This window comes from Pezoporus flaviventris, unplaced genomic scaffold (genome assembly GCF_033815535.1).
Source record: "Pezoporus flaviventris isolate CSIRO_AGI_PZ_B2104156 unplaced genomic scaffold, CSIRO_AGI_Pfla_v1 ptg000023l, whole genome shotgun sequence".
Lineage (NCBI taxonomy): Eukaryota > Metazoa > Chordata > Aves > Psittaciformes > Psittacidae > Pezoporus > Pezoporus flaviventris.
The window spans coordinates 14489918-14517474 of NW_026892571.1; the positions used below are offsets into that span (position 1 = coordinate 14489918).

General features: G+C 57.1%; 1 protein-coding gene across 2 annotated transcripts; it reads left to right on the forward strand.

Annotated features, from left to right (window-relative positions):
* The first annotated feature begins 145 nt into the window (after positions 1-145).
* CAMK2A (calcium/calmodulin dependent protein kinase II alpha) lies at positions 146-27557 on the forward strand. 2 transcript variants are annotated; one of them, XM_061456895.1, is made up of 19 exons: positions 146-415; positions 5658-5752; positions 9113-9172; positions 12203-12257; positions 12575-12640; positions 14051-14123; positions 14357-14459; positions 14973-15056; positions 15502-15596; positions 15992-16114; positions 16874-16957; positions 18263-18305; positions 19783-19823; positions 23656-23688; positions 24769-24817; positions 25733-25808; positions 26582-26676; positions 27041-27278; positions 27401-27557. In XM_061456895.1, the coding sequence occupies exons 1-18, from the start codon at positions 354-356 to the stop codon at positions 27271-27273; spliced, it is 1470 nt and encodes a 489-aa protein (XP_061312879.1). In that variant the 5' UTR covers positions 146-353; the 3' UTR covers positions 27274-27278; positions 27401-27557. The 2 variants fall into 2 exon arrangements, with proteins under 2 accessions (XP_061312879.1, XP_061312880.1); XM_061456896.1 differs by lacking the exon at positions 23656-23688 and having other exon boundaries at positions 148-415.

Consider the following 27557-nt stretch of genomic DNA (forward strand, 5'->3'; position numbering starts at 1 on the left):
TCCCCTCTCCTCAGCAGCAGAGTGACCCCCTGGCAGCCCCCAGGGCCGGGTCCCCATCAGGGCCCTGGTCCCCACGGGTGCCTGGCGGGTTTGGGTTGCAGTTGCCTGGGCAACAGAAACAGGGCGTTTCTGGCAGCGGTGGTCGCCATGGGGACGGGGATGCTGACGAAGGCTTGTGAAGCTGAGAAGACAAATTGCCCTCATCATTATCTCCGGGCTTGTCAATCAAACATATTCCCTTATTTACCTCGGCGAGGAGAGAGCCCCGGGAGCACACGGAGAGGGAGGGAGCGAGAGGAGAGCTGCTTGTCCCATACTCGGCACTGGGGAGGGAGCATTTCCAGCCCCTCGGAATGGCCACCATCACCTGCAATCGTTTCACCGAGGAGTACCAGCTCTTTGAGGAACTGGGCAAGTAAGTTGGAGATGGGGATGGGATGCTCGGAGTGGGGCTGTGCTCCAGCTGGGAGCTGCCAGAGATGGGGGAAAGGAGACAGGCATGGAGTAAACGCACTAGGGAGCGGTGCGGGGAGATTTGAGTTAGGATGGGGGGGATTTCGGTTAGGATGGGGGGGGGATTTGGGTTAGGATGGGGGCTGCCTGCTCCATCCCTTCCCGAGTTCGGGTGCTCGGCTGGGAGCTGGGGTCAACCCCAGGGGGCTGGAGCTGCCCAGGGAAGGGGGCGGCTGCCACTCCGAGGGAAAAGCCGCTCCCGAATGAGGGTGCTGCCGGCTCCCCTGGGAACTTCTCCAGCTGGGAGGAGGGACAGGACCGCGGAGGAGGAAAGCCAAACCGCGGGTGCCCCTTGCATTTCCTTAGGGGATTTCTCCCTGTGGATTCACTGGGGTCTGGAGGTTCTGCAGGAGACCCAGCCTGCCCGGCAGCCCCTGGTGGCTCTTGGACAGTGTCGGGGCATCTCCCACCCCTATCCCACTGTGAGCATCCCTCTGGGTGAGCCACAGCTTGATCCTTCTCGGAGGGCTCAGCTGGGCAGCTCCGGGTGTCATCGTGTGTGCCTGGATCAGGGTGTGATGTGTGTGCAAGCAGAAATGCCTGTGCACAGCATCCTGGGGGACACCGAGCATCCCAGGGTGGATTCCAGGAGATTCCAGGTCCTCCATGCGGGGCTGAGGGAGGGATGCTCCGTGTCTCTCCGAGCGTGTGGCTGTGAAGCGGGTGCAGGAGTGAGCAGGCGTGTGTCTGTGTTTTGGTTTCTGTGCCTTTTCTTGGAGCTGGTTTGTGAATCTGGGGCATGTGGCCACGTCCCCATCGGAGCAGCTCGGCAATGTGGTGCCTGTGCCGGGTGGTTGGTGCCTGGGCTTTGGATGTGCAGTGGTGTCCATCCCTAGGCTCCAGCCTTGCATTCCTGCATCTCCTGTGCCTAAACCTGTGCCCACACACATGTGGGAGTGTGAAACAGGGGTGAGGAGAGGATGAGGATGGAGAAATCGAAGGTTGAAACAGGGGAGGACTTTGGGCCAGTCTGAGCATTGTCAATATACCCCAGCCAAACAGTGGCACAAAGTGCAGCTCCCTGGATGCAAACAGAACGCATGGTCCCAGGATGTGCACATCCATCCCCTTGGCACTGCGGTTCTGGCAGGGAGCAGTGGGTCAGGGAGCAGGTCCCTGCAGTGGGGACAGTCCCCGCTGGCACTGCGGGCATGGGAATAGGGAGTTGGTGGCAAGGTGAGATTTGGGACCTGCTTTTCCAGAGGGTTCTCGGCTTTTCCGTGCTCTGAGGCTCTGAGGTGGTGGCAGGGGGTGGGCAGGAGAGGCAGTGGCTGCAGGGAGCCTGCGGGGAGGCTGCTGTGTCCTGCCTGGGCAGATGTGGCTGCGGGGATGTGCAGGGGAGCGTGAAGGCCGGGAGCGATGGGGAGCACCGGGGTGTGTTTGGGATGCAGCACTTAGCTAGGAGGGTGCTGACGCTGGGGGCTGAGCACCCAGACTCGGGGGCTGCCCACACTGCTCAGCACCACGGTGTAAAGCCTCGTTGACAGATGTGTTTTGATATGCTCCTGAATAAAGGAACATGTGCCAGCTCCCTGTAAGCATCATACCCCAGCCCACCCGACCCCTAGGGTGATGCAGGGACTGAGCTCCAGGCAGCATTCCCAGCTTGGAGCATCCCTCAGCTTTTCCCTCCACTCCGGCGGACAGGTACCACCGCAGCACCGAGGTGTGTTCCCAGCTTAGGGGCTTCTGGGTTTCTCCAGGCTGGTCAAGGCACTGTGGAGCTGGTTGGGGATTTTCCACTGGGATGGGTTCCAGCGCATCCTGGCACATTCAAAAATCAGCAGTTTCCCATGGGGAAATTTCCACTTTCTGGGCTTAGAGAAGGAAATGAGGACGAAGCTGCACCTCTGCTCTGCTGCAGCAGCGCTCACGGTGGGAAATGGCATTCCTCCTGCAGCGAGATGCTCCCAGTGCCGGTCGGGAAGCGGGGTCTGGCAGGGGTGAAGCAGGGCGACAGCACAACTCTCCTACATCCAGACCCAAAAGGGAAGCAGCATCCCACAGGAGCTCAGAGCAGAAAGGGTCCATCTTGAATTTGCTGCCCCAAGGGACTGGGACAGTCCCCTGCGGGGCATATGGAGTGTCCCCAAGCCTGGCTGGCAGGAAGAGAGGTGCTGGGTGCCAGGCTGCTGCACCCACCATGCTCCTTTGGCACCTCCTCCTCTGTCACCCATCCTGACACCCAGGTGGGTTAGGGGGTTAAGGTCCCACACATGAAATGATAGCACCGCAAAGGGGCTTTGTGGATAGGGGTCTGCAGGGCCTGCCCCATGGGGCATGATCCTCTGCACCTCCCAGGCATGGGGAAGGCATCTGTACTGAGCAGGGGACATGGACCTGTGGAAAACCCACCCCTTCATGCCTGCCAAAGCCCAGCAAGCAATGGGCCACTCCAATCCCCCCCATTGCTCCGTGCTTGCAGAAGGGGACCAGGTGAAGGTGGGGAGCAGCAAGTGGGGAAGGATCCTGCCCACGGCCCCTGTGGAGTAGGACAAACATGAGGTGCAGCTCCATCAGCACCTCCAAATCCGCCTCCATGGCAGGTTGGGGGTGAGGCTGGGGACAAGCACGGCACTGAGCAGTTTGAGCTGAGCTGCGGGAGATGGGGGTAATTAAAGAGACCAAGGGAAAAAAGCAAACATGGAGGAACAAAAAATCCCCAGCCCACACTGCGCTCTCCAGAGAGGAGATAAAATGCCTCGGAGGAGGAGGAGGTGTTGAAGAGAGGGAGGGCGGCAGCAGCGCAGCCCAGCGCTGGCAGGGAAGGTGTGAAAAAGGGAGAAGCAGAGCAGCCCCGTGGCAGAGCTGCTGCTCTGGGGAAGGCCGTGGGGCCGAGGCATGGATGGGTCGCACCTGGCCCAAGGGCCAAGGACTGCGGGGCTGGGATGCAGCGGTGCTGGAGCTCGGGATTGGAGGGACAGGGTTGGATGCTGGGCTGCGGGTCCAGGGGCACCCTGAAATGGCAGCCGATGGGGGGGACGTGGACATGGTCACTACTCGTGGTCCAGTGCTAAAACTGGGACATGCTGTCACGTCTGGGATGGATCCCCCATCTCGGAGCTAGGTAGAGATGGGGACCCCCAGCTGCCAACAGGTTTGGGGTCCATCCAAAGAGCCAGCACCCCAGGAGGGAACTGACCCACACCACTGCCTATGGCCAGGGAGCAGGACACGTCTCCTTCCAAAGGGGTTTCTTGCACCCAGATGGGGCTGAGCTCCCTGCCTGGTATCCCCTGCAGTGCCCGCAGGCAGCCCCTGGTGAAGGAGGGACTCCCTGAAGGACCTGACTAGGACTGGGATGAGGCTATGGCAAGTGTGCTGTACCCAGGTTGTCCAGCACCCAGTGCATTGTGTCCCCTCTGCCCTCCGGGCTCACAGGGTCTTGCCAGTGCTTCATGGAGCCCAAAAAGACATTTGGTTTCTGTTAAAAAGGCCCAGTGAAGCCAAAAGCCATGAATGCAGGCAGGGGTGTGAGACCTTCTTCTGTGCCAGTTCAGTTCATCCCATCCCTGGATGCTGCATCCCACATCCCACGGCTCCCTCTTTGCCATTTGGTTTAGTTTGAATAAATGGATGAGTGAGTGGCTGTGGGCATTGGGACCAGGAGTGGCCATGGGTCCCACAGCCTCCAGGGCATCCGGGACATCTACGTCCCTCTAACCCCATGTTACGTCCTGCAGCAAAACCCTGTGGCTGGAACAGAGACCCCGAGCTGGGGCGGATGGGTGAGGGCTTCCCTGCTTCCTGCACTCTCTGCTGCAGACGTTTCTGACACTGCAAGAGCAGCACATATGTCTTTAGGAGAAAAAAATAGGAAAGATGGGTCACAGGGATACACAGGAGTCCCCCAGTCCTGGGCTGTGCGGGGTTCCCAGCGGGATGGGGAGAGCGGCACTGCAGGGCTGGTGAGGGCTCCCATCTCCCGCACCCATGGCAAGCTGGATACAAAGCATTTTGCTCCCCCTCTCCAATTACCCCCCCCTCAAACTACAGGGATATTCTCAGCTCAGCTGTTCCAGCAGCCGGGATCAGACAGCAGGATGGGGAGGCCGGGAAGCACCGGGATGCTGTTCCCCTGGCACGTGCCGTGAGCGATGCTCTGCGTGGCGGCGCTGGGTGCGTGGGCTGCCGGCTCCGCTGGGGCTCCAGCTCCATCCCTCCGCATCCCGCCGCTCCCCTGTTTTCCTAAAGATCCCATTCAACCCCAAATTGCCCATCTCCACCCGCCCCCACCACTAAAATCAATTATCAGCTGCTGCTCGCCAGCCTGCGGCCTTTTATTCCTCAGCAGGGAGCGGGAGCTGGGGGGGGGAAGGTGGGGCTGGAGGTGGGAGTGCTTTTGATAGTTGTTATTTTAGCGATTGGAAAGGTTTGGCAGGGAAGGAACCTGGTACAAAGGTTGTGCTCAGCAGGGCTGGAGCATGCGTGTGTGTGTGTGTGTGTGTGTGTGCAGTGCCGCAGCTCTCAGCATCGCACTGGTGTGCTCTCAGTGCTGTGAGCTGGCAGGGCTTGCGGTGTGGGGTATGGGGGCAGAGAGGGTTCTTTGGAGCATCCCAAACACTCATTTTCCTGCCAGGAGACCCTTGCACATTGGCTCATGTGTGTGCAAGCAGCAGCAGTACCCATCCTGCTCTGCTGCAACGGTCCTGGCTTGCAAGGTCCCCTGTGCTGATCCTGTCCAGTTCTGCATATGGGGGGACCTTGCACCTCTGGCCTGCACCCACGGCTGGTGCTCACACCCTTCTGCAAAGTGCTGCTGTGATCGCGTGGTCTAGAGCATGCAAAGCCATGCACGTAGACTGAAGTGAAGTGGCAGAATGCTGCATGGTGGCTGCAGCCATCCTGGTGTCCCTCGGAGCCAATATCCCTGGTAAATCACTGCCCCTTCCATCCGAGGGAATAGGTAGGGCAGAGCCTGGGAAGGAGAGGAGGAGGAAAGGTGCATGATGCCTGGGGTGTCCCAAAGGCAAATCCTGTGTTCATCCATGTGCCTGACCCTTTCATTCCCCAAGGACAGTGGTGCAAGGAAGCCAGTTTAGCCCCTTCCCTGCCCAGCACTCAGCCCCATCCCTGTCCTTCACCCCACAGGAACGTTCAGGGCTGAGCCCTTCACTTCTCCCTCTGGCTTCTTGTCTTTCCAGGGGTGCTTTCTCCATTGTCCGGAGATGTGTGAAGGTGTTGGCAGGACAAGAGTATGCAGCCAAGATCATCAACACCAAGAAGCTGTCTGCTCGAGGTAGGTGTTGACGGTGGTTTTGGGGAGGTGAGAGGCAAGAAGGGTTTCTGGACCAGGAATTTATCCCCATTGGATGGTTTTGGGATGATGCCTTTGATGTGCAGCAAGGCAGGGGGTGTTTAATGTGCTGTGGAGGAACCCCTTATCCCACCCTATCTCTGTGTGGTACACACTGAGCTGTGAACATCCCAAGGAGATGTCTTCATGGCTGCTCACTGCATCCCATCCAATCATATGGGTATACCAGTGCTCTGGGGGTGTCCCAGACCCCAACCTGCCTGTGGAGCTGCAGGACCCCACTTCTCACTGAGATACCTCCTCCCCCCCCCATGTTGCAGCAAAGTGATGGATACAGCCCTGCAGCAGGTCAAACTGCTGCCAGCCTTGGGTGCTTGGGTAGCACAGTCATTTTGGGAGCATCACCCCTCAGAGGTGACCTCTGTCCCCCCTCTCAGGGGCTGCATGTTCCCTTATTCACGTACCTGCATCAATGAGATAGGAAGATCCTTCAAGTGGGGGTTTGGTTTCATTTCTGCCCGGGGATGGTCCCCCACCTCTTGCTGCTCCCTCATTAATCGCTCTGGTGAAGCATGTTGCTGCTGGAAGAGGCACTGGTGGATCTGTTCTGGCTGCTCCTCGGGGCAAGGCTGAGCTGAACCAGCACAGAAAACCTTCAGTGAGCCCTTGCCCCGAGGCAGGGACCGCTCTGCCCCAGAGTATCTGACAGCAAGAGCTGCAATGAAGAGGATGGAGAGGATGGGACAGCAGCTGCCGTGCCCCTGGCTCTGGCTCCTCCTGTCCGGGTCCATCAGGGAGTGCAGGATGAGTGCCGGCAGCGAGCGAGGGTTTCATTAACTCCCTCCTTGGTTTCCTTCCCTAATGCCGCTGCTCACCTCCAATGGCAAAACCGAGATGCAGAAAACGGTGACAAACTCCTTTCTGACCCCAAATTAAACGAGTGCTTTGCAATCTCCCTCCTGCAGTGCTGCCGAAGAGGCACAGCACTGGTGCTGAGCTCCCCCCTGCTCTCCCCAGCATCCCTCTTTGTGGATGTGGACCATCCCCTCCCTCTGAGGCTGAAGGCTCCCAGTCCAGGGTCTGCTCTGGTTGCACTGGTGTCGGCGCTCAGCTCCTGCCCATACCCCGGCCAGCAGCGCGATGGGCAGCAAACACCTCCTGGCCTGCAGGGCCGCCTGGAGCAGCAGACTGAGCCGCCCTCCCTCTGCTCCCTCCTGCCTCCGCTCTCCCGCTTCCCCAGTTTGCCCCTCTCCATCCTCTTCCGGGCTTTGCCCTGTCCCTGCCGCAGCTCCGTGTCCCTCTGTCCCCTGGAGAGACCTCACCGCGGTTATTTTCCCTGCTGAAATCACCACCTGCTTCTGCTGATGGCCTTGAAACCCCCGGTTCTGCCGCGATAACACCGGGAATGGTGCTGCGAGGAATCCCCAAAGCCGAACAAGGAGCCACTCTCCCGCAGGGATGTGCCCAGCCCTCACTCCATAGGGATAAGCACCTTTCCCAGACCCTCCTGGGTGCCCCTGGCTCCCCAGCGCTGCCCTTTGGAAGCGCTCCATCTCTTCCTCCCTTTCATCTCCCTGATCCATTTTCCTCTTTGCCTGGTTTTCGCTGGTCTCCCACTCCCTCCCCGTGCTGTCTGCACTTTATCAAAGCACACCGGCCTCCCGCCAAGCCGCCTGTGCCCGGCTTTGCCTTCGCAGGCGTTTTGGTGGTGACAGATTGCGAGGGTACAAAGAGGGGGGCAGCGCCTGGGGGGGGGCTGCATGGTGCTGAAGGTGCCGCGGCTCAGCCAGGGAGATGGAGCTGAGTCGGGCGGTTTGTGGTGGGAAAGGGATGGGGGTCACATTCCCTGCCCTTTCCTGTGATCTCTGCCTTCTTCTAAGCAAGCAAAGGAGCTTTGCTGCGGACGAGATTCCCCTTGGCCCGTTTGGCTCCAGGTTGTAGATGGGGAAACTGAGGCAAAAAGTGAAAATCAGTGATTCACCGACGGTCACTGTCAGGCAGGAGCAAAGAGGGGCAGAAAGCAGCTCCCCTTTGCCCAGAGAAGTGCTTGTCCGCACTGGTCACACCGTTCCCCCATCCTCTCCCTGCTCTACACCCCACAATGGATTTTCATTGTGAACAACAACAGCCTAAACCCTGCCTTGTCCCTGTTGCTGTGTCCCACCCTGGGAAGGCTGCTGCTCATCGGGGGAACATTGCTGGGGGCTGAACAAGGCCAACAAGACTGTCCCAGCCTTTGGCTTGCAGATCCCAACAGAGGCTTCAGAATCCACCCCAAGCCCCAGGGTGAATGTCTCGTCTGTGCTGAGCCCCACAGTTGCTGCATGGGTGATGGTGAGCCCCAGGGAAGCTCCAGCCCCAGCAGTGAAGGGGCTGCAGCGCCTTGATGTCTCAGCATCAGAAACACTGAGGTTTGGTTTGATGCAGAGCGAGACTCTGGGGTGTGAACCTGCAAGGTAACAGTGATAGCACTGAGAGACAAGCCGCTCTAATTATATCCTCACTTCTGGGTTCCCTGTAGTGTGAAGTGCCTCCAGACAAGGCACCTCCATGCAGGGTGGCTGGGGCAGGTAAAAGGAGGGAGAAAAGTGCAGAGACAGGGAAAAAGAAACAAACTGATTTGAAAATCATTCTGAGCTGCCCCAGAGAGGAGGCTTTTTTGGCTCAGCTCAATTTGCTTTACCCAGAGCTCTGCTGTCTCACATCCCTGAGGCTGGCAGAAGCCAGGGAGATGGGCCTGTGCTGCCTGTTTGGAGTCCAGCACCAGACCAAAGCAGATTTTCAGAGCCAGGGTTTTGTGATATAAGAAAGCAAAGACGTGATGTGAAATGGCTGGGGATGGAGAAGGGAGTGAAGTGGATGGCCCCGTTTCAGCCTGACATCTCTCGCTGATCGGCTTTATCTTCAGCTGTTCAAACTGTACCATGCGGGGCCAGGAATGCCCTTGCTGAGTGCTTGTGCTTGACTGCATTAGAGAAAACAGCAAGTGCTGCTGGCAGTGATAACTTGGGCAGCTCCGGGGTATTCTGGAGGTGATCGGGGGCTGTTCAGTAAACAGAAGGGAGAGAAGAGGGTGAGGGATCACCCGAAGCCCAGGACTGCCTGTGGCGTTGGTGACTGGGGGCTGCATCCCTGCTGGGATACTGTCCATTAGGCCCTGATGCTGAGCATGTCCCCAGGCCCATTTTTCTTTAGCAGAAAAAGGATGGGTTTGCTCCTTGCCAGCTGCTCTATCCCCATCAGCATCCCTGTGCTGGCAGCTCATCCGAGAGAGCATGGCAGGAGCTGGGAGCAGATTATCCCCTTCCCCAGACCCTAATTTAGGGCTGTTGCCTCTTTCAGATCACCAGAAGCTGGAACGAGAAGCCCGGATCTGCCGCCTGCTGAAGCACCCCAACATCGGTAAGCACATCCTGCTCCTTCCCTGCCTGCCAGCCGAGCAGCCGGGCAAATGTGCCACTGTTTCATGCTGGCTCTGTGCCCCCCTGCTCTCTCATGCTGCCAGGGCTGGGGGGCCCCTATCAATAACATAACCCTGCCTGCAGCATCACGGGCTGTTTGTCCTTCCCTGGTGCTCCAGCCACCACCCCAGAGATGGAGAAGGGGCTCAGTGCCTGCCCTGTAGATCCGCAGAGCATCCCTCCTCTTCCTCACGGGAGGCAGCACCTCCAAACGGGGTCATGGGGAGAAGCTTCCACCACGCGCAGGGGGGTCAGTCCTATCTAACCCACTTGGCCATAGCTCCTCAGGGAGAAGTGGGGCCCCAGCAGGCTGCAAGGGGCTATTTTTACTCCTCTTCTGCTCCCCGGGTGCTGTGTTCCTCTGCATGCTCCAAAAAGCGGCTGCAGCTTGGAGCAGCAGCAGCAGCACGGGGAGTGTAGGAGGAGCGATGGCGGGGGGAAGCGAAGACTTTCCCACCGACCGTCCATCTGAGAGTAGCCTCCTTCGGAAAAGCTGTTTCAGGAAAACTCCTGAGCCCCTGCAAAAGACAAAAATAGGCCAGAAGAGAGAAAGAGAGAGAAGGGAGGGGAAAAAACTGCAGCAAAAAGAATTCCCAAACCCCGTCTTTGAGAGTGATGCTGATGCTGGTGGTTCGGCAGTGGGAATGGGGATGAATCCCCTCTCCGCTGCACCCCAGGGTGTGCCAACCCCGGTGGGATCCTTTGGGGAAAGCGTTTAGGGGTAGGACAATAGCTCTGCAGCCCTGGAATCTGCAGCCAGGAGCTGGGAGCTCGTCCATGCTCCCCTGGCTGCTCCCGGTGGCCTGGATCTGTCCTTCCCAAGATGTCCTGCAGCAGATGAAGGGGGACAGACCCAGGGCCACTGGGACCAGCCATGCGGCTCCCGCTCCATAAATATTTCAGTTTGGAAGGAGCCTGTCAGCTTCCATCTGCCTGAGGCACACGGGTGAGTGGCAGCTCTGCCCTGCATTGCTGGGGTGCTGGACACTGCAGGATCCAGCTTCCATCCTTCCTCATTCCCTGCTTCAGCAGGACCCCATTCCCTGCAGTCCTGGTGGGAAGTGAAGGCTGCCCTGGTCACAGCAGCATCTGGAGCCTTTCCTTTGCTCCAAAATGCATGTAAGGATTGCTGAGACCTGAAGGAAATGTGCTGTAAAGTGTGTGAATAACAAGAAATACTGGAAATAGAGGAGCCCATTGCCTTCCCTGCTGCCTCATCCCTGCACCACACCTCACTGGCCATGACCTGCAGAGATTGCAGGCTCAGAGCACCCCTGCTCTAAGCACAGGGCTGGAAGGGGTTAACGGCATGAGATGCTAACAGCCCAATCTCCACTATTTATACCCAGGAGGTTCTTCTCCACCCCTCACCCTCTGTCCCTTCATCCCCTACCCCCCCCCCCCCCCCCCCCCCCCCCCCGCTCCTGCTGCTTGGAAACTTGGGCTCCAGCTTCCCTTGCATGCAGCACAAGCCAGCTAATTACCCACCAGGAGCTGGAATGAGCTCTGCCACTGCAGACCAGCCCTAATGAGAGGAAGAAGAGTCGCTGCTGCGGGGGGCAAGGGGAAGGCAAGGCAGAAAACAGCTCTCCATCTCTCCCAAGGAGAAGCATCCCAGCTGCTGAGGGGCTTTGCTGGCCCATTACTTGTGAGGAGGGGCCCCTTCATCTCCTTATGGGAATGCTGCGTTGTGGCTGTGATCCTGGAGGAGCCAATCTGTGCTTTGCACTGTGCCTCGCATGGGTGGTCGAGGGCAGCTCCAGGACCTGCAGCACATCCACGGCACTGGGTGATGTATCAGGGAGAGCTGTGGTTTCCCAAAGCTGCTTTTCCTCATGGAATCTTTCCTTATTGGGGAAACTTTGGCTACACCCAGCCCTGGAGGTTTAACTCCAGGTTAAACCTTCTGACTCTCAGTCCTGAAGCTGTGTCCTGCCCCTGCCTTGGCTTTTGGTGCTGAGCTGGAGTGGTTTGGCCAGCACAGCTCTTTGTGACTATGGCCAGTAACAGATACTTGTAGGATCAGGCTATATTTAGAGCGGCTGCTCTTTCTTATACCTTATTCCTGGCTCCTGGCAGCTACAGGCAATGGGGCTTCCCAAAGCAGGGGTTGTATCCGGACCATCTGCTTATCATTACACTGACCCTATCCGCACTGAACCCACCTAATCCCCCATTGAACACTTTGGCTTCTGCAGGATCCCTGGTGCAATACCTTCAAATCCCTCCCAGGAAGGATGAAACAGGAGGAAATATGTTTCTTCCAGCAGAGGAAGGTGGAAAAGCTGGGATTATGTGCTGGAGAAAACCAGGGAGCAGACAGAGGTTTTGGAGTGCAGGGGATGTCTGCAGAGGCCAGCAGTGGGGAAGCATCCAAGTGGGAATCTAAGCCTGAATAACCAGAACCTGCTGCAGGGTGACAGGTTTGCACCAGCCTATACCTGGCATGGTGTGACCCTTGGTGTGATGATCGGGGTGAGATGCGGCCCCACAGGAAGAGATGGGAGACAGGGAGAGCACTACCTCCAAAGGAAACTTATCACATGGTGATTCCTGGGTATCCCTGACCTGAGACTGCCCAAGGAGGAAAGGAAGGTCATGAGCAGAAACAAGAGCAGTGTCAGTGTCTGGGCTGGCAGCCCAGCGCCCTGGCTGAGCTCTCCCTGTACCCCGATGGGGCAGAGGGCTGAGGCTCCTGCTCCTGCAGCCTGCCCAGGACCCAAGATAGCCCAGCAGCTGCCCGGGACCTCAGCCAGGCACCAGTCCCGTCAGTCCCTGATTTGGATGTGACCTTTGAGCCTTGCACCCCTGCCCGAGGCTGGGGACGTGCTGGGGTCCAGCCAGCAGCAACAGCAAGAGGAAGAATAGCCCCGCTCTGCCCTTCCCCAGCTCCTGCTTGTGCCCAAAGGGGAGCAAAGGGGTGCAGGGTGGGAGACAAACATACCCCATACCCCTTCTGTCTCTGCTGCAGTGCGGCTCCATGACAGCATCTCTGAAGAGGGCCATCACTACCTGATATTTGACCTGTGAGTAATAGTCAAATGCATCTCTTAATCCACTGGCAGCTGTGTGCTTCCACCCCAGGGTGATGCACCCTTGCATCCCACAGCCCCCCCAAGCTCTCCCCCATCCGTCACCTCACCCAAAACCTTCCCACAGGCTGGGTTTGAGTCAAGCTTGGGTCCCCTGAGCTGGGCAGAAGGCAGTCTGTGCCCTGCACACCCAATGCTCCCCCTGTGCATGCTGCAGTGGTATTTTGGAGGGGTTTGCCAGCACTGAGTGTGCTGTAAATCAGTCCAGCGCTTTGAGATGGCCAAGTGTGACTTGCCCTGTTCTCCTGCAGGGTCACTGGTGGGGAGCTGTTTGAGGACATTGTGGCCAGGGAATACTACAGCGAAGCGGATGCCAGGTGAGCACGGACACACACCGGGCTGTGGAGGGGACAGCAATTGTCCCCTTCTCCTGTGAGCTGCTCCCTCCCAGGGTCCTGCGTGTCTGGCTTGCACAGCACAAGTTCCTTCCATGCTGGGAGGTGTTTTACAGCCGCTCTGCAGAACATCCACATAAACCAGATGTGTAGTGGAAAAAAACCAACCACAAACCCAACTCTTTTTAACTCACTCAGCCCCTGCGCCAAGAAGTGTGTGTGTTACTGCAGGGATGGCTTCCCTTTGAATAAGGCTTCTGCCAGCCATCACTTGCAGCATCCTTCTTCCCCGGCCTGATGGCCCAGCACACATCTCATGTCTTTGTGAAGGACCAAGGCTCTCTGGTCTGGCAGGGGGAAAGCCCAGCACCATGCTGGTGCCCCAGCCAGAAGCGTGATAGCACAGACACTGCACAGTCCTCACCCCTTCCACTCGCAGCTGCACTACCGTCGTTTGCAAGCATTTCTCTGGCATTTACCACTTGCAAGCACTAAGGAGGAGCAGTAAAGACAGGCTGGGTGGGAGGATGTGCTGGAGCTCTGCTTCCTCCCATCGTCCTGCTGGCACCAGGTACTCTGCTGCAAAGGCAAGGGGCTGGGACCATCTGAGCCACCCCTTCAGTCCATGCAGCTTGGCCACGGGACAGCAGGAGCCTCATTTGTGTGAGGGGCTCTCCAGCTATTGCTGTGCCTCTTGGCTTTGCCCCCAGGATAAGCATAGCCCATACAAATGTCCAAGGGAGTGGTAAGCTCTGTCTGCGTGGAAATACTGCAGAAAGCAATCTCGTTTAATGGGTTGCCTGCGCTGAATCCAGTTACAACTCATCCACTTATTAGTGTCATGCAAATAAAATCAAATACATGTAAATAAAGGCGTTCTGCCTTGCACACAGCTGTTTGGGAGCAAAGTGATCATCGCCTTGGTCTTTTTCCCTTCCTTTCTCATGCGTGCAGGAGAGATGGGGTTTGATGAACTAGATACAAAGCCAACAGACACAGCAAGAGCCACCCGTGTTAGAGGAGGCCAGGGAAATGGGGCTGAAGTGAAGGTTACCTCTGTGTTTGAGGAACACATCTGGGTTTGGAGACCAAGTCTGGGCTCACACTGGGACTACACCACTGGTCTCCAGGTCCCCTCTGCTGTTGCTTCTATGGGGACCCCATGGGATCAGCTGTACCTCCATGCTCACAGTGACTGGTTATCTTACTCAGTTACAACTGCTCTCTATGGTGGTGTGGCTTTTGGTGAGGGGGACAGTGAGCTGTGCTACAGGGCTGCTGGTGGGACGCATGATGGGGAGAGGGGCAGGGGGTGAAATGCAGCCAAGCAGAAGTGTCAAAGGGAACTCTGCCTTGCTGGCATTTCCCTGAGCTCTCGTCTTTCTCCTGCAGCCACTGCATCCAGCAGATCCTGGAGGCCGTCCTGCACTGCCACCAGATGGGGGTGGTCCACCGGGATCTCAAGGTAGGAGCTGCAGGGGAGTTGCTTGTGAACCCCGTATGCCATGCAAAACCCTGTGGAGCAATGCCCAGTGTCCTCCAAGGCAACTGAAACAGTAGCGAAGAACAGCATGTAGGGCTTCTGGAGAGCCACACAGCAAAGACCAGCTCTGGGGTGAAACAGCACAAGGGAAAGGGGCTAGAGAGGTCCTTGTAGTCCATGTTTTGCTCCTCTTCAACTACTTTCTCCTCTTGCAGCCCGAGAACCTGCTGCTGGCATCCAAGCTGAAGGGTGCTGCCGTCAAGCTGGCTGACTTCGGCCTCGCCATCGAGGTGGAAGGGGACCAGCAAGCATGGTTTGGTGAGTAGGACTGGCTGAGGTGGGGCATGCTTCAGTCCTTGTTTGGTCAGGGGATGCTCCAGGAGGGATGCACATCCCCTGGAACTGGACTCCGGGTTATGGGAGCATCCTGGCAGCACCAGCCTGGGAGGCAGAGGTTGATGGCTCCAGCTGAGCCCCTGGAAACAGCCCAGTACTGATCCAAGGCACAGGCAAACAGCTCCACAGGACTTGGTGGGTCACCAACATGTCCTGGTGAGCCGGATAAGCCAGCAACAGGGACAGACCCCGGTGGAGGAAAGCCTCTTCCAAGTGTTGGATGTGCACGGCAGAGCACTCAAGACTGATGCCCCAGCCTGGGGTGTCACGGTTTGCTCTGCTTTTGGGATAAACAGAGGTTTCTGGAGGGAGGGTGCCTGTCCCGATGGGTTGGCATGTGCCAGGACCAGGGCTCTTGGCTCTCATGGCAGTGCTGGTGAGCTGTGTGGGGTGGGAGCTGCGCCCTGGCAGTGTGTGACGGGCTGTCTGTCCCAGGTTTCGCTGGCACCCCGGGATACCTCTCTCCCGAGGTGCTCCGGAAGGATCCCTATGGCAAAGCCGTGGACCTGTGGGCTTGTGGTAAGTGAGACCGGGGCTGAAATGCCAGGAGAGGGCCGGGATGGCTGCGTGGGATGAGGCAGGCTGTTCATCCAGCATGTACTGAGTCACGGTTGCTAGACACGTCTCAGGAGGTCAGGGTGGAGGATTCACCCAGGAAGTGGCACAGCAGCAGCCACAGGGGAGCCTTCTTCCACTCACAACGGGGAGGAGGCATTGCCTAGCCCTGCCAGGGCACGTAGCTTGAGGCTGTGCATGGTGGCTGCCGTGTATCTCCCCAGCTGCTGAACACATCAGCATGGAGCTGGACCCACCAACAAGCCTTTTGCTCCTTAATCAGGGAGCAAATCCTCCCGTTCCCCTAATGTCTCGGTTCCTCTGCTTGAGTTGGGCCATTCCCTCGGTTCAGTTTGCTCATACCTCCAACAATGAACTCTCCCACTGATCCCACATCTCTCCTGGGCAGGCGTCATCCTCTACATCCTGCTGGTTGGGTACCCGCCCTTTTGGGATGAAGACCAGCACCGACTCTACCAGCAGATCAAGGCTGGGGCTTATGATGTGAGTGGGTCTCTCTTGCTCCCCCCTTTCAGTGTTCCCTCTCTCCTGCTGTCCCTGCCCTGCAGCCTGCTGCTCCAGAAGAGCAACCAGGACAAATTCAGACAGATGGGAGCAAGTTTCCTTCCTCTGCTCCGTCCAAGCTGCCGTGCCCATGTGCACACTGACCTGTTTCAGTTCCACTTTGCAGGACAGATAGGTCTCATCCTGGGCCTTCCACTTTTCTCCCTCCACTCCTGCTCTTCAGTTTTCCATTTGGCAGCTCCTTGCAGTTGCTACTATCTCCCCACCCTGTCCCATAGGCAGGAGCAAAGGATTGCAGGAGCATCAACTCAACAGGCTTCTGCTCCTTCTATTGCTCCCTGCAGTTTCTCACCCTAGTCCCTTTGCTTTGGCAGTTCCCCTCCCCTGAGTGGGACACAGTGACTCCCGAAGCAAAAGATCTCATCAACAAGATGCTGACCATAAACCCATCCAAGCGCATCACAGCAGCAGAGGCTCTGAAGCATCCCTGGATATCAGTGAGTTTGGTGGCACTCAGTGGTTAAGATCGAAGATCTGGAGATGTGGGGGTTCACAAGAGGGGAACATCTCACCGGGAGCACATGTTATCAAACATACTGCCTGGCTCTCTTCTCCATCCTGGGAAGATGGTTCCTGGCATGGTTCCTCCCAGTGCTCTCAGAGCAGTCTTTTCCCTGAGGCTTTGCAGCAGAGAAAAGCCGGGAGTGTGAATGCAAACAGCATGTCCCCAGGGATCTGGTGATGGGAGAGACACACATGTTCCCAGCCCTGGTGGGGACATTCTGGTTCCTTGGCACTACAGTGTGCTATGGGGGGGGGGGGGGGGGGGGCTTTCCTCAGGGATGATGGGAGCAGGCTCATGTTTACCCATCCACACACCCCATCAGCAACCTCCCCTCTGCTCGCTGCACCCTGCTGCTCCAGGTGCTGGTTCTCACCCTGGATCAGCACCTAAAGGCAGGAGGAGTCCATGGGTTTAACCCTGGGATCTTACACCATGTGCAGACCCAGAGCACACTGACTGGTCAGGCGAGGGGTTAATGCACCCCCCCCTGCCAGAGCAGATCCTGCTGACTCCAGAGCTGTGATCTCCTGCTGCCTATTAAAGTTTCATCTCCTGCTGCTGCTGCTGCAGGAAGCTCTGGCCTCTGCCTTGGGCACGGGAGATCTCACACATGTACATGTGTGTGAGAGCAGGGCTGGGGGAGCCTCTTCCCACCCTGGACCTGCTCTGAGCCGTGTCTCTCTCCCCCCAGCACCGTGCCACTGTGGCATCATGCATGCACAGACAGGAGACGGTGGATTGCCTGAAGAAGTTCAATGCCCGGAGGAAGCTGAAGGTAACTCTCGTACTCTCCAAACTGGCTGTAGAATGTATGGTGGGTTTGTTCCCCATGTGGGAAAGGACAGGGTGGTGCCATGGGGGTGACAGACATTTGGGGAGCCCCGTTGCAAAGAGGGGAAAAAAGACTGAGTGCAGTGGTGGCTGCATCTGACTGGGGTTAGAGGAAAGCCATGGTGAAGGAAAGCACTGAGACACACGGCTGCCCTGGGCACCGAGGTGAGGACTTTGCCACTGGAGTCAGTGTTGAGGAAGCTCCTCTGTGGGGCAGGACATGGATCTGAGAGGGACAGGGAAGCCCCTTTGCATGATGAGCAATCCACTGGGCAGGCAGGGAGCAAAGTGATCCATAGACAGGCAAACAGCTCTGGTTCATCCGCACCAGCATCCCCACAAGCTTCCCCTTCTTGGATGCTGCCATGTGCCGCAGCCTGGACCCCCTCTGAAATCACCGTCTCCCCAGGCTTCACTGCCAAGCACCCACCTTCCTGGTGCTTCTGAGCCTCAGCACAGTGCTGGGAACAGGCTCTGGACATCACAGTGCTTCCCCCAGAGCTGGAGACACAGAATGGGACAGCTCTGCTTTGTGCCACGATCAGAGCCATCAGCGCTCCAGGCCTGGAGGTGATGTGGCACAGAGCAGTACAGCTGCAGGCCACTAACAGGATTATCAAGGAAAGAAACTGGCTATAAACTATTATTACTTTTTGGCTAGACAAGTAATCCAATTAGTTCAGGCACACACTTCAAAATAGTAATTCATTACTGCAAGCTATCAGTCCGAAGTAATCCCATTATTCACTGAGCAGTTAGTTGGTAGCCTCGTCTGGAAAAGGGGAAGCATGTTTATGAATGTTGTTTTGTGGTGGTGATCTTTGCGTGGCTCCCATGAAAAATCCCTGTCCTGCTGCACTTAGCTGGCGCAGATTTAATTGCAATGAAATCCGGTTCCGCTCCCGGTGCCTCCCCCTGCTGCCAGCCCCGGTCAGTGGAGTCGTGCTACATCCAGGGCAAGGTAGAATGAGACTGAAATGTGTCCTGGGGATATTTAATATCCCTTTAATCCTGGAGGAAAGGCAGTTTCGGAGCATGCAACCCAATGCTGAGGATGTGGAGTCGGGTACCCAGGGATGCTTTTGATGGCAGGAGGAGGATATCATCCCGTGGGCCTGTTTCCTTCCAGCGAGGTGGCTGGGGACAGGTGATGAGCAGGGCTTTCTATCCCTAAGGCTGGGGGGAGCAGAGGGATGCAAGGGGGCAAGAACCCAGCACACCCTTTCCTTCTGCCTTCTGTGTCTTTCAGGGGGCCATCCTCACCACCATGCTGGCCACCAGGAATTTCTCCGGTAGGTGCCGTCTCCGGGGCTCACCTCCTTGTCTTACAGGGCAAACCTATAGGGTCTGGAGAGCTGGCTTTGCCTCTGGTGTTACAGTGGGGCTGAGGTTGCAGCCTGATGCTAGGCCAGGCCATGTTACCTGGTACCTTCAGGCTGGGTTGAGATGCAAGAGAAGAGGTGTCTGCCTGAGGCACAGTGATCACCAGAGGTTTAGTCTACATCCAACCATCTGGCTTGTGCCAGGGTAAGGATGTGGGTGCTGAGGACAGCCAGGGCTCAAGCAGCTGGTTTAGTGTCCTCCTAGAGATGTTTCTGGCTCTGGAGAGCATCCTCCACACCATGAAAGTGCTGGAAAGCTCCCTGGGTTCCACTGCAGGCAGATGGCAGCAGGGTCCCTTGGGTTTGATCCTGCAGGGATCTCCTCCTGCTCCCTATATCCCAAAGTCTGCATAGAGACGCAGGAGCAGAGCAAGGAGCCAACCTTTGCATGGCAAGAGGTAATGGTGCATCCACAAGCTCCCCTGCCCCAGGGTCCTCTTGGGGACACTCTACTGCCTCAGAGCAAGCCTTGCAGATAGGATTCCACAGGCAGGGTTCAGTGCATCCTGGCCATTCCCAGGCACAGAGCTCATCCTCTTGCTGTCACTTCCAGCCCTCCCCACCACTGTGGATGGCCCCAGAAGAGGTGCTGCAGTGATGGGATGAGCCAGCCAAGCCTGGCATGCTGACGGGACTGCTTGGTATTAGATGGGTGCTTTGCCAAGGCACCCCAGGAGCGAGGTGTAGGAGATGGGAGCTGTGGCCCCACTGGGTGCTGGGGCTGTGTCCATGGCTGGTATCTGCATTTGTCATGGGGGGATCGTGCTGGTCCCACATTTAGCACTTGTGGGCAGCTTGCGGTGGGGCTGGAGCAGCCCAGCAGCTGGGGGGATCCGGTGTCAGCCCCCGCGCCGCCGGGACACGCAGCATCAAAGGGCAGGAAACTCAAAAGCATCCCTCATCGCGCTGCCTGTCCCACTCACAGCGCGGCAGGGGATGGCGCTGAGCCCCTCCGATCCCAGGGTGTCCCTGTGAGGGCCGGGCGGTGGGCGCTGGGGCAGGCTCCTGCTTTCCATCCATGTCAGAGCATGGCTGCAGCTGTCGGCGGCCCCGCAGCACATGATCCCGGCAGCGTGGGGCTAAAATTAGAGGGCGGCAGGCGGGGAGCCCATTCCACAGCGCTGCACCACGCTGGGGCACCAGCACCCCCCGCACACAGCCCTGCGGCCCCCCCATAGCGCGCAGTGTGACGCGAGGAGACGGGGCATGCCCCTGGCCCGGGCCACCGGGGCAGGCCGGGACGGTCACCCCTGAGGGTTGTGCTGGAGAGAGGACGAGCGCCGGTGTTCCCGAGGGATCCTGCCGCCCGGCACCATGCTGCTGCTCCTCGCCCTGCTGGTCCTGGTGCCCTGCCTGGCTCTCCTGATCTCCTTCCTCCTCTCTCCAGGAGGCAAGAGCGGCGGCAACAAGAAGAATGACGGCGTGAAGGTAAGCGCGCTCCCCGCCGCCCTGTCCCGCCTGCCCTCCGCTGCTGCGGGGCGCTGCGGTGGGGTCTCCGTGCAGCGCCGGACCCCGCGGCACCCGGTGCTGTAAAGGGCAGCTCTTGGCCCGGCTGTCCCCGTGTGTCCCCGTGCTCGGCTCCTGCCAGGACAGGCAGTGCCCAGCGCACCCAGAGAGGGGAGAGAGGAGAGCGTTTCATTGCTGACCCCCAGGGAAGGGGAGAGGCAGAGGATGGACCAGGAGAGGGGACAGGGGACATGGGGTTCACCCATCAAGTGAGATGGACGGCTGCATCTCCTGCTCACCCCAGTGTGTGGCTGGTGGGGCTGGGCTCATCCCCACCATCCTGTCCCATCCTGTCCCCAAGGGCTGAGGTGCTCCTGGGTGGCACATAGGTGTCTTCAGCCCTCTCAGCAGCACTGCCGGCCCGCTGTGCCCAGTGCAGGCAGGGCAAAGGAGCTTGGTGATACTTGGCAGAATAAATGGCTTGGTGATGCTCTCAGAACAAGCTGGTGCTTGTTTTCTTGGCCTGCAGAGCCCTCAGGTTCGCCTGACCCTCCGATGTGGGGCCAGGCCATGACAAGGTGGCTCCTGGAGGCAGCAAAATCCTGCTGCTGAGCGGTTTCTTGTGATGATATGGAGATGTGGTGGTTGGCAGTGGTTAGCAAGCTCTGCCAAACTCCTGCAGGAAGGAATGGTCCACCCAAGGTCTTTCCTTACCTGTTCCCTCATGGACACAAGCCATCACCCAGCAGGGAGAGCTGCTGTGATCACATTCCCCACCACAGGACAGGTCAGGCAGAGCTCTGGGAGCCTGACTGCAGCATGGCTGCTCTCCTTCCTCGGGCCCTTTCACAGGCACCCAGCTGCTGGGCTGTGAGGGGAGCAGGGTTTTTGGAGCGCAGAGCCCTCAGCTGGCTGCTGCTCTCCTCAGTGGAGTCAGGGCTCTGGGGCTGGATTGTCTTTCTCCCACTCCTTCCAGACCCAGCAGCTGGGACAGGACAAGCCTGCAAGGCTTGAGACCATGCACAGCTTCCAAACCTGGGCTCAGCTCCACAACAGACAATTCTGGAGCAAGCTGCTCTAGTGAAAGGTATCCCTGTCCATGGCAAGGGTTGGAACTGGCTGAGCTTTAAGGTCTTTTCCTACCCAAACCATTCTATGAGTCTATGATATGATTCTGTGAGAGCCATCAGGAGATGCATTTTTAAGCTGTAAAGGAGATTGGTGCATGGAGAGGCTTCGTCAGGCCCAGCCCAACAGAAAGGGACAGCCTTGAATTTCATCTCTAGCATTGCTGGGATGGTGTGGTGGTAGAAGACCATTTGCCAGCCCAACTTGCTAATGACACTCCCTCTTGGACTTCAAAGTAGCTTTGAGGGCAGCTGTTATCCTGGGAAGTGGGGCACTTATAGCAAAATAGCTGGTTTGGGTAAACAGGCTTCTAGCCCATCACTACAACTCAGTGAGGAGGGTCTGGTTTCAGAGGCTGGTTGGTATCCCCAGTCCTCAGCCCCTTGTTGGAGAGTGGAAAGCAGCAAGGGAGGCTTCACCCTGAGCGCAGCCAGCCAGCCAACACTCAGCTCAATAGGGTGTACAGGCTCTGCAGAATGAGTTTGCATTTCTATTGCCCCCTTTCCAGTAAGGAGAGGTGAGACAAGCTGGCTAGATGGCCAGAAGGTAGAAGAGGAGAAGACAAAGTAGAGGCAAACTCATTCCCAACAGGTTGCTTATGTTGGCCACCCTCAGCATTACCATTCCCACCTCATTCCCATGCTTAATCTGGGGGGATTTACAGCATAACCCACTCATGGGGCACAGGGAGGCTGGGTGCTCTGGACAAAGCTTTGATGGCCCTCCATGGGCAGCTGGCACATGTCAGGGCATCACTGGTCGGTGGTCATTTCTTTCCATCTTGCTGAAAAAGCAAGGCAGGAAAGTGGAAACCTGCCTTGGCTGGGTGGGAAGGGAACGGTCCTGCCTGCTCAGAGCAGGGCTGTGAGTCAGGCTACACGGTGTGGGTCATTGCAGGAAGAGTTGTGTCCCCTTATGGAGGAATCTGCTGGACTGACCATCCCCATGAGAGCAGCCGCTGCTGCTGTTCCTGCCTAAAGCAATGCAGTGGGCAGCAGGTTGCTGCCTCCCAGCCTGCCCGCACAGCCCTCCAGCACGGGGATGGTGCTAGCCCAAGCTCCGAGGACTCAAAACACCCTCCTGAGGAGGTTCCTCCCCTACTAAAGCATTCATGGGACCAAAACTCCCTCTTGAGCCCTGCGCTGGGGTCTGTGGGAAGTCTTCTGGTCCCAGCAGTTACGATACCTTCACTGCCCTGTGTAGTGTCACATCTCGTCCCATTGTAAACTAATGAACTCACTGCCCCATGTCACATCCTGTCCCGTCCTAAATTAATGAGCTCACTGCCCCGTGTCGCATCCTGTTACTGTATGTCCAGACTCGACGCGGTCACTGCTTTGTGTTGCATTCTGTTGCGTCTGAAACTTCTGCAGTTTGCTGCCCCTTCTCACATCCTTGGGTAGCAGAAGCTGTCAGCCCCACTCCAACAGCTCTGTTCCACACGAGGTTCCTTCTGAAGTACTGCAGCTCACGCTGCCCTTTAGGACATCTGTTGTTTTGGTGAAGGAGAGATGAGGATTAAAGTAGGACCTGGTGAGGGAGGAGAGAGCTGCATCAGCAGAGGGGGAAACTCAGTGATGCTGCTGCGGGGAGCCAGTTAGGATGTGAAAGGAGCAGTGAGGGGGAATGGATAGCAACAGCTTTTACACTGCAGCCCACACATACCCCCTAATGGGTTGCTCCATGGGCTTTTCCAGGAGGTTTGCACTCTGTGTGCTGCTTTCCCCTGTGAGAGCAGGAAGAGCCAGTGCCTTGTTAAATGTGCTGGTAAATACTTCACTATTTGGCACTGCAGCCTCTAATTCCTGCACGCTGGTGTTCCCTGCTGCCTGCTGTGATTCATCCCCTGGGAGCTGGAGGTGGAGAAAGGGCATGAGGCCAGCATGCACATCCCCCTGTCTCCTGGGCAGATTAAAGATGGAGATGCGAAGCAGAACACAGCAAGGAGAGTCCAAAAGTAGTTTGGAGTTGCAGGCAGAAATGTGGCTATGGGGTCATGCAACCCCAAAGCCTTAAAGCCTAGTGGTAGTGGTCAGGAATGGAGATAAATATAAGGTCTTCTCTTTGGAGGAGACTTGTCCTGATTTAAAGCACTGGACCGGTGCTCAGGACAGCTTCCCACATGGTGTGTCTGCCTTGTGGGGTTGAGTAGCAAAAGAAACGCTGGCTTTAAACCAGCCAGACTAGTACTGGTCTAGGTCCAAAGCTAACTGAGCATCTCCGCACTAGTTAGCAGCATGGGCAGATGCACCCAGAACAGCTCCAGAGCCTAAATGTCAGTATGGCATACACACAGGGTGAAGGGTGGTGGAGCTGCATTAGCTTTTCAGCATCCCACTCCTGTTCCTGCGAACTTGATGGCCTGGTCTCAAAGCCACCAGAGTGGCCATCAAGTCCTAGGAGACTCCCTTTTGGACTAGCCAGGTCCTTGAGATGAGCAACACCAGAGATTGCGGCAGGTCAGGTGCCAGCAGGAACATGGGGAGGGAGCTGGCATGGCACCACCAGCACCACAGCCTGCAGCACACCCCTACAGGAGCACCAGGTTGCCCCCCCCGTGCCTTTCGTTTGACCCTCCAAGAGGACCACGAAGGGTGGCTCAGGAGCTGCTGCCTCTCACGTGCTGCTTTCAGCCTTTCTCACTCTGTGTCTCTTCCTGTTCCATCTCTTCTCCTTGTTTTTCCAGAAAAGAAAGTCCAGTTCCAGCGTTCAGTTAATGGTGAGTGTCCTTCGTCTTCCTCAATGCCGATATTGCTGGGCGCCTCCACATGCTCCAGCTCCCCCCGTTTTTGGAAGTTACCTCGGGGTAGGGAAGAAGGGACACCGGGGTTGGAGGGAACATCCTCAAAGCCGTATCACCCACAAACCCCATAAACAGTGTTGGTGCAGGCACTTGCTGGCCACCGGCTGGTAGGAAGCCAGCCCTGGTTCTTGCTGATGGGTTCTCATGCCGTTTCTCCCAGTTCTCCTGACTCAGGTCTGCAGGCTGCATCGGTCCAAGGAGCCTTGGAGAAACACCTTCCATGCCTCTGCGGGGACTGTATGGTCATGGGACACCTTGCCAACCTACATCGGGGTATTATGGGTAATACATAAGCAAGGCTCTGCTGGGAAGAGCTAGCAGAGCCATTGCTCTAGCTCCGCTAGCAGAGTTGCCTTGATGGGGCTCCTGGAGAGAGACAGGGGGTCAGAACCCCTCTTTCCCCCCAAAATCTGTGTAGTGCTCAGCTGTTTCTTGAAAGAGCTGTGTCTCAGCCTTCGATGGTCCATGTGGGTCTTGGAAGCACTCTGTTTTATCGTACATTTCTCTCCCTACTCTGCGGTCAGTGTGGTCTCTCTCACTCCTGCACAGTCCCCTCTTTCTCATCCCAGCTCCTCCTCGCTGTTAATTTGTACATCTCTCTCTTTATCGTACAGTCAACATGGTGTCTTCCACCCCTGCACAGCCCCTCTCCCTGCCCCTCCGGCAACGCTCCTAGGAACCCACCAAACCCCCCTGGACCTGCCCCATCTCTGTCCCCACAGGTGTCGGTAGGAAAGGCAGCGCCGTTCCTACGGGACCCTCCACAGCCCAGCTCTTGTGCCCTTGGCTACAAGGAGTGGAGGTCAGGGAGGGCTCTGCCAGCGCTGCCCTAGAGCTGTGGTTGAGGACGGGTTGGACCTGCTGGTGTTTTCCTTGCTTTCCATCCGTCGGCACAGTCGGGTCGGACTCGGGGGGCTGTCGAACACACGAGCTCCACCTGGCGTGGGGAGATGGCCCCTCTCACCGCCCCGTCCCTCCTTTCTGTTCTTTGCTCAGGAATCGTCGGAGAGCACCAACACCACCATCGAGGATGAAGACACCAAAGGTACCGGTGGGGGCACACGGGGAAGCGGGCAGGATGCTCCAGAGGGTGCCCCGGGGTTGTTAGTCTGGCCATCTCTAATGAGATACTGGCTTTGGAGAAGCCCACCACCATCGAGCTGCCTCTGGGCCTTTCAGATGTTGATCCTCTGAATGGTGAGGAGGATGGGGTGTTCCAAAAATAGGGATGTTCCCTGAAAACAGGCATGGAAATAGCAGGAATCTGCAGGGATAGCAGCCCAGCTACCCGCTCCTCCAAAAGAAATGGCCCTTTGGGAATAGCCTCCAGGGGAAATCCCTGCCTCCCACCTGCCTGCCAGAGTCAGCTTTCTAAGAATAACCCAGGGAATAACGTACCAGTGCTAATTTGTAAAGTCTCTCAAAGCGATCTCAGCACAAACCAAGATGGACTTTGGCCTGACATGAGGGTTAATGGGACATGAGTCCTCCTGGGGAAGGCAGGTGGTGCTTGGGAAGTGGTGGGTGTCCCTCTCCTCAATCCTTGAATTAAATCAAGCATGATGCTCCTTTGCATTTGAAGCAGAGCGTTGTTAATAAGACCAGGGTTACCTCTGACAGCTCCTCCTGCATCCCAGGAAGCTAAACCTGCCCTTGCAGCCCAGTCCCTTCCCAGATGAGCTGACAGTGGCCAAGGGCAGCTCACCACTCTGTGATTAAACCTTTTGCTCTTTAGGAAAATACAGGGGTTTTCTGTGCTGCCCTGACTTTCAGGGGTGAAAGCCCTTTCCCACATCTCTTTCCCAAGTCACTCCCCTGCTTTTTCCCTGGACAGTTTCCAAAGCCCCCCAAAGCCATGCGGTCTGTTTCTAATGAAAACAAGAGCTCTCACTGATGTTCCAACACCAGCACTTCTGCTTTGTGTTCTCCTTTTATTTCCTGTTTCTCTTTACACCAACAGTACGGAAGCAAGAAATCATTAAAGTCACAGAGCAGCTGATCGAAGCAATAAGCAATGGTGACTTTGAGTCCTACACGTGAGTATGCTCAGCATGGGGTTGGATCGGGGTGTGGGCTCAGCCTCCCAGAGTGGGTGCTTCCACTGGAAGTGTAGCCCAGGAGGTTTTGCTGCTGCCCAGGGTGGCGAGGTTGTGGCAGTGTGGCACTGAAACCGGGAGGCAGGGGACATCAGTTTCCAAACCTGGTGCTTCTCTCACACTAAGCTGACCACAGCTCTCTGGTCTCATTATTATAGATGAGCCTATTTCTGGTTTGCAGAAGGATGAATAACTAACTGTAAACATGATTTATGGTGGAAGAGGGAACATTGCATCCATGGTATCCATTATATCCAGATTGCCACAGGCTGTTTGGAAGCATAACTGCTTTCTACTTGCTGAGCTGATGCTCTTCAGAGTACCCTTCTGTGTCCAAGGCCTATTTAATTAGCATTGTTTGAGCGAGTGCAGGTCTTCATCCCTGCCTCAGAGAATCACAGCAGGGATATTTTGATGCAGAGCAGAGAATATGACTGTTTCCCTGCTGTTTTTATTTCTTACAAAGAAGATAGCCGTGTTTTGGGAGGTTTAATTTGAGATGGTGAATGATGGAGAATTTACCCTGCCTGCTTGGGGTCCCGGCTGCAGTCAGCGGGCTGGAGGAGAGGTGGGGTGGGCTTCATACAGCATACCAGGCTGAGGTCAGTGTTCTGCTTGAATTACTTGCTGAGGGAGTCATCCTGAGCATGGGCTTGCAGGGTCCCATGCCTGAGATAACCTCTCCCTTTTCTCTCCCCTTGCTACCTCCCCAGGAAGATGTGTGACCCTGGCATGACTGCCTTCGAGCCCGAGGCTCTGGGCAACCTCGTGGAAGGCCTGGATTTCCACCGATTCTACTTCGAAAACCGTAAGCAGCCCCCTTGCATCTTGAGGGACCCTTCCCACCTCCCATGGGCCCGGCTGTGTCTTGATCTCCATCAGCTTCCTGCAGAGAGGAGGGTAAGGGTGGTTTTGGGAGCATCTCTGGCTGATCTGGAAGATTCCAGCAGGAGGAGAATCAAGCCTGTTAGGTCAGCTGGGGACAGGCTGCATGCAGAGGAGTTGTTTGGTTAGCTGCTTGCTAGGTGGACCCATCCTGAGCCCACCCTTGCAGCACTGACTCAGCCCCACCAAGCAGAGAGCCTAAACCAAGCATCTTCCTTTCCCGCACTGCAAAAGCCACCCAGACTCTTTCCCCTGCCTAAAGCCACTTGTCCTTGTGCCCTCTTCAGTGTGGTCCCGGAACAGCAAGCCTGTGCACACGACGATCCTGAATCCCCACATCCACCTGATGGGAGACGAGTCCGCCTGCATCGCCTACATCCGCATCACGCAGTATGTGGACGCGGGAGGGATTCCCCGCACTGCCCAGTCCGAGGAGACCCGCATCTGGCACCGCCGGGATGGCAAATGGCAAATTGTCCACTTCCACAGATCCGGTGCACCCTCGGTCCTACCGCAGTAACCCCTGTGAGGCTCCGGGGATGGGGAGTGGGGGGCAGGAGGGGACGATGCAGGTGATAAGGAGAGGGATGCTCTGCCAAAGCGATGGTCGGAGCAAGCTCCTTCTCTTCCTGGTTTGTGTTTTGCAGCTGAAGCGCGGTCCTGCCCGTGTCGGGTTTGTCACTGACTGACTACCAAGGGGACGCCCCCTCCGACATCTTCACCTACGGGACTTTGGCTGTTGGCTCTGCTGCTTGGTTCCCGCTGGAATAACCCCTCGCTTCTCACCGCACACACGCAACAGCC

Bases quoted from the DNA above. Each gene is read 5' to 3' on its own strand.
- CAMK2A (XM_061456895.1), top strand. From the start codon at position 354: ATGGCCACCATCACCTGCAATCGTTTCACCGAGGAGTACCAGCTCTTT. The intron at 416-5,657 runs GTAAGTTGGAGA...TTGTCTTTCCAG, and splicing joins CTCTTTGAGGAACTGGGCAA to GGGTGCTTTCTCCATTGTCC. The intron at 12,641-14,050 runs GTGAGCACGGAC...TTTCTCCTGCAG, and splicing joins TACAGCGAAGCGGATGCCAG to CCACTGCATCCAGCAGATCC.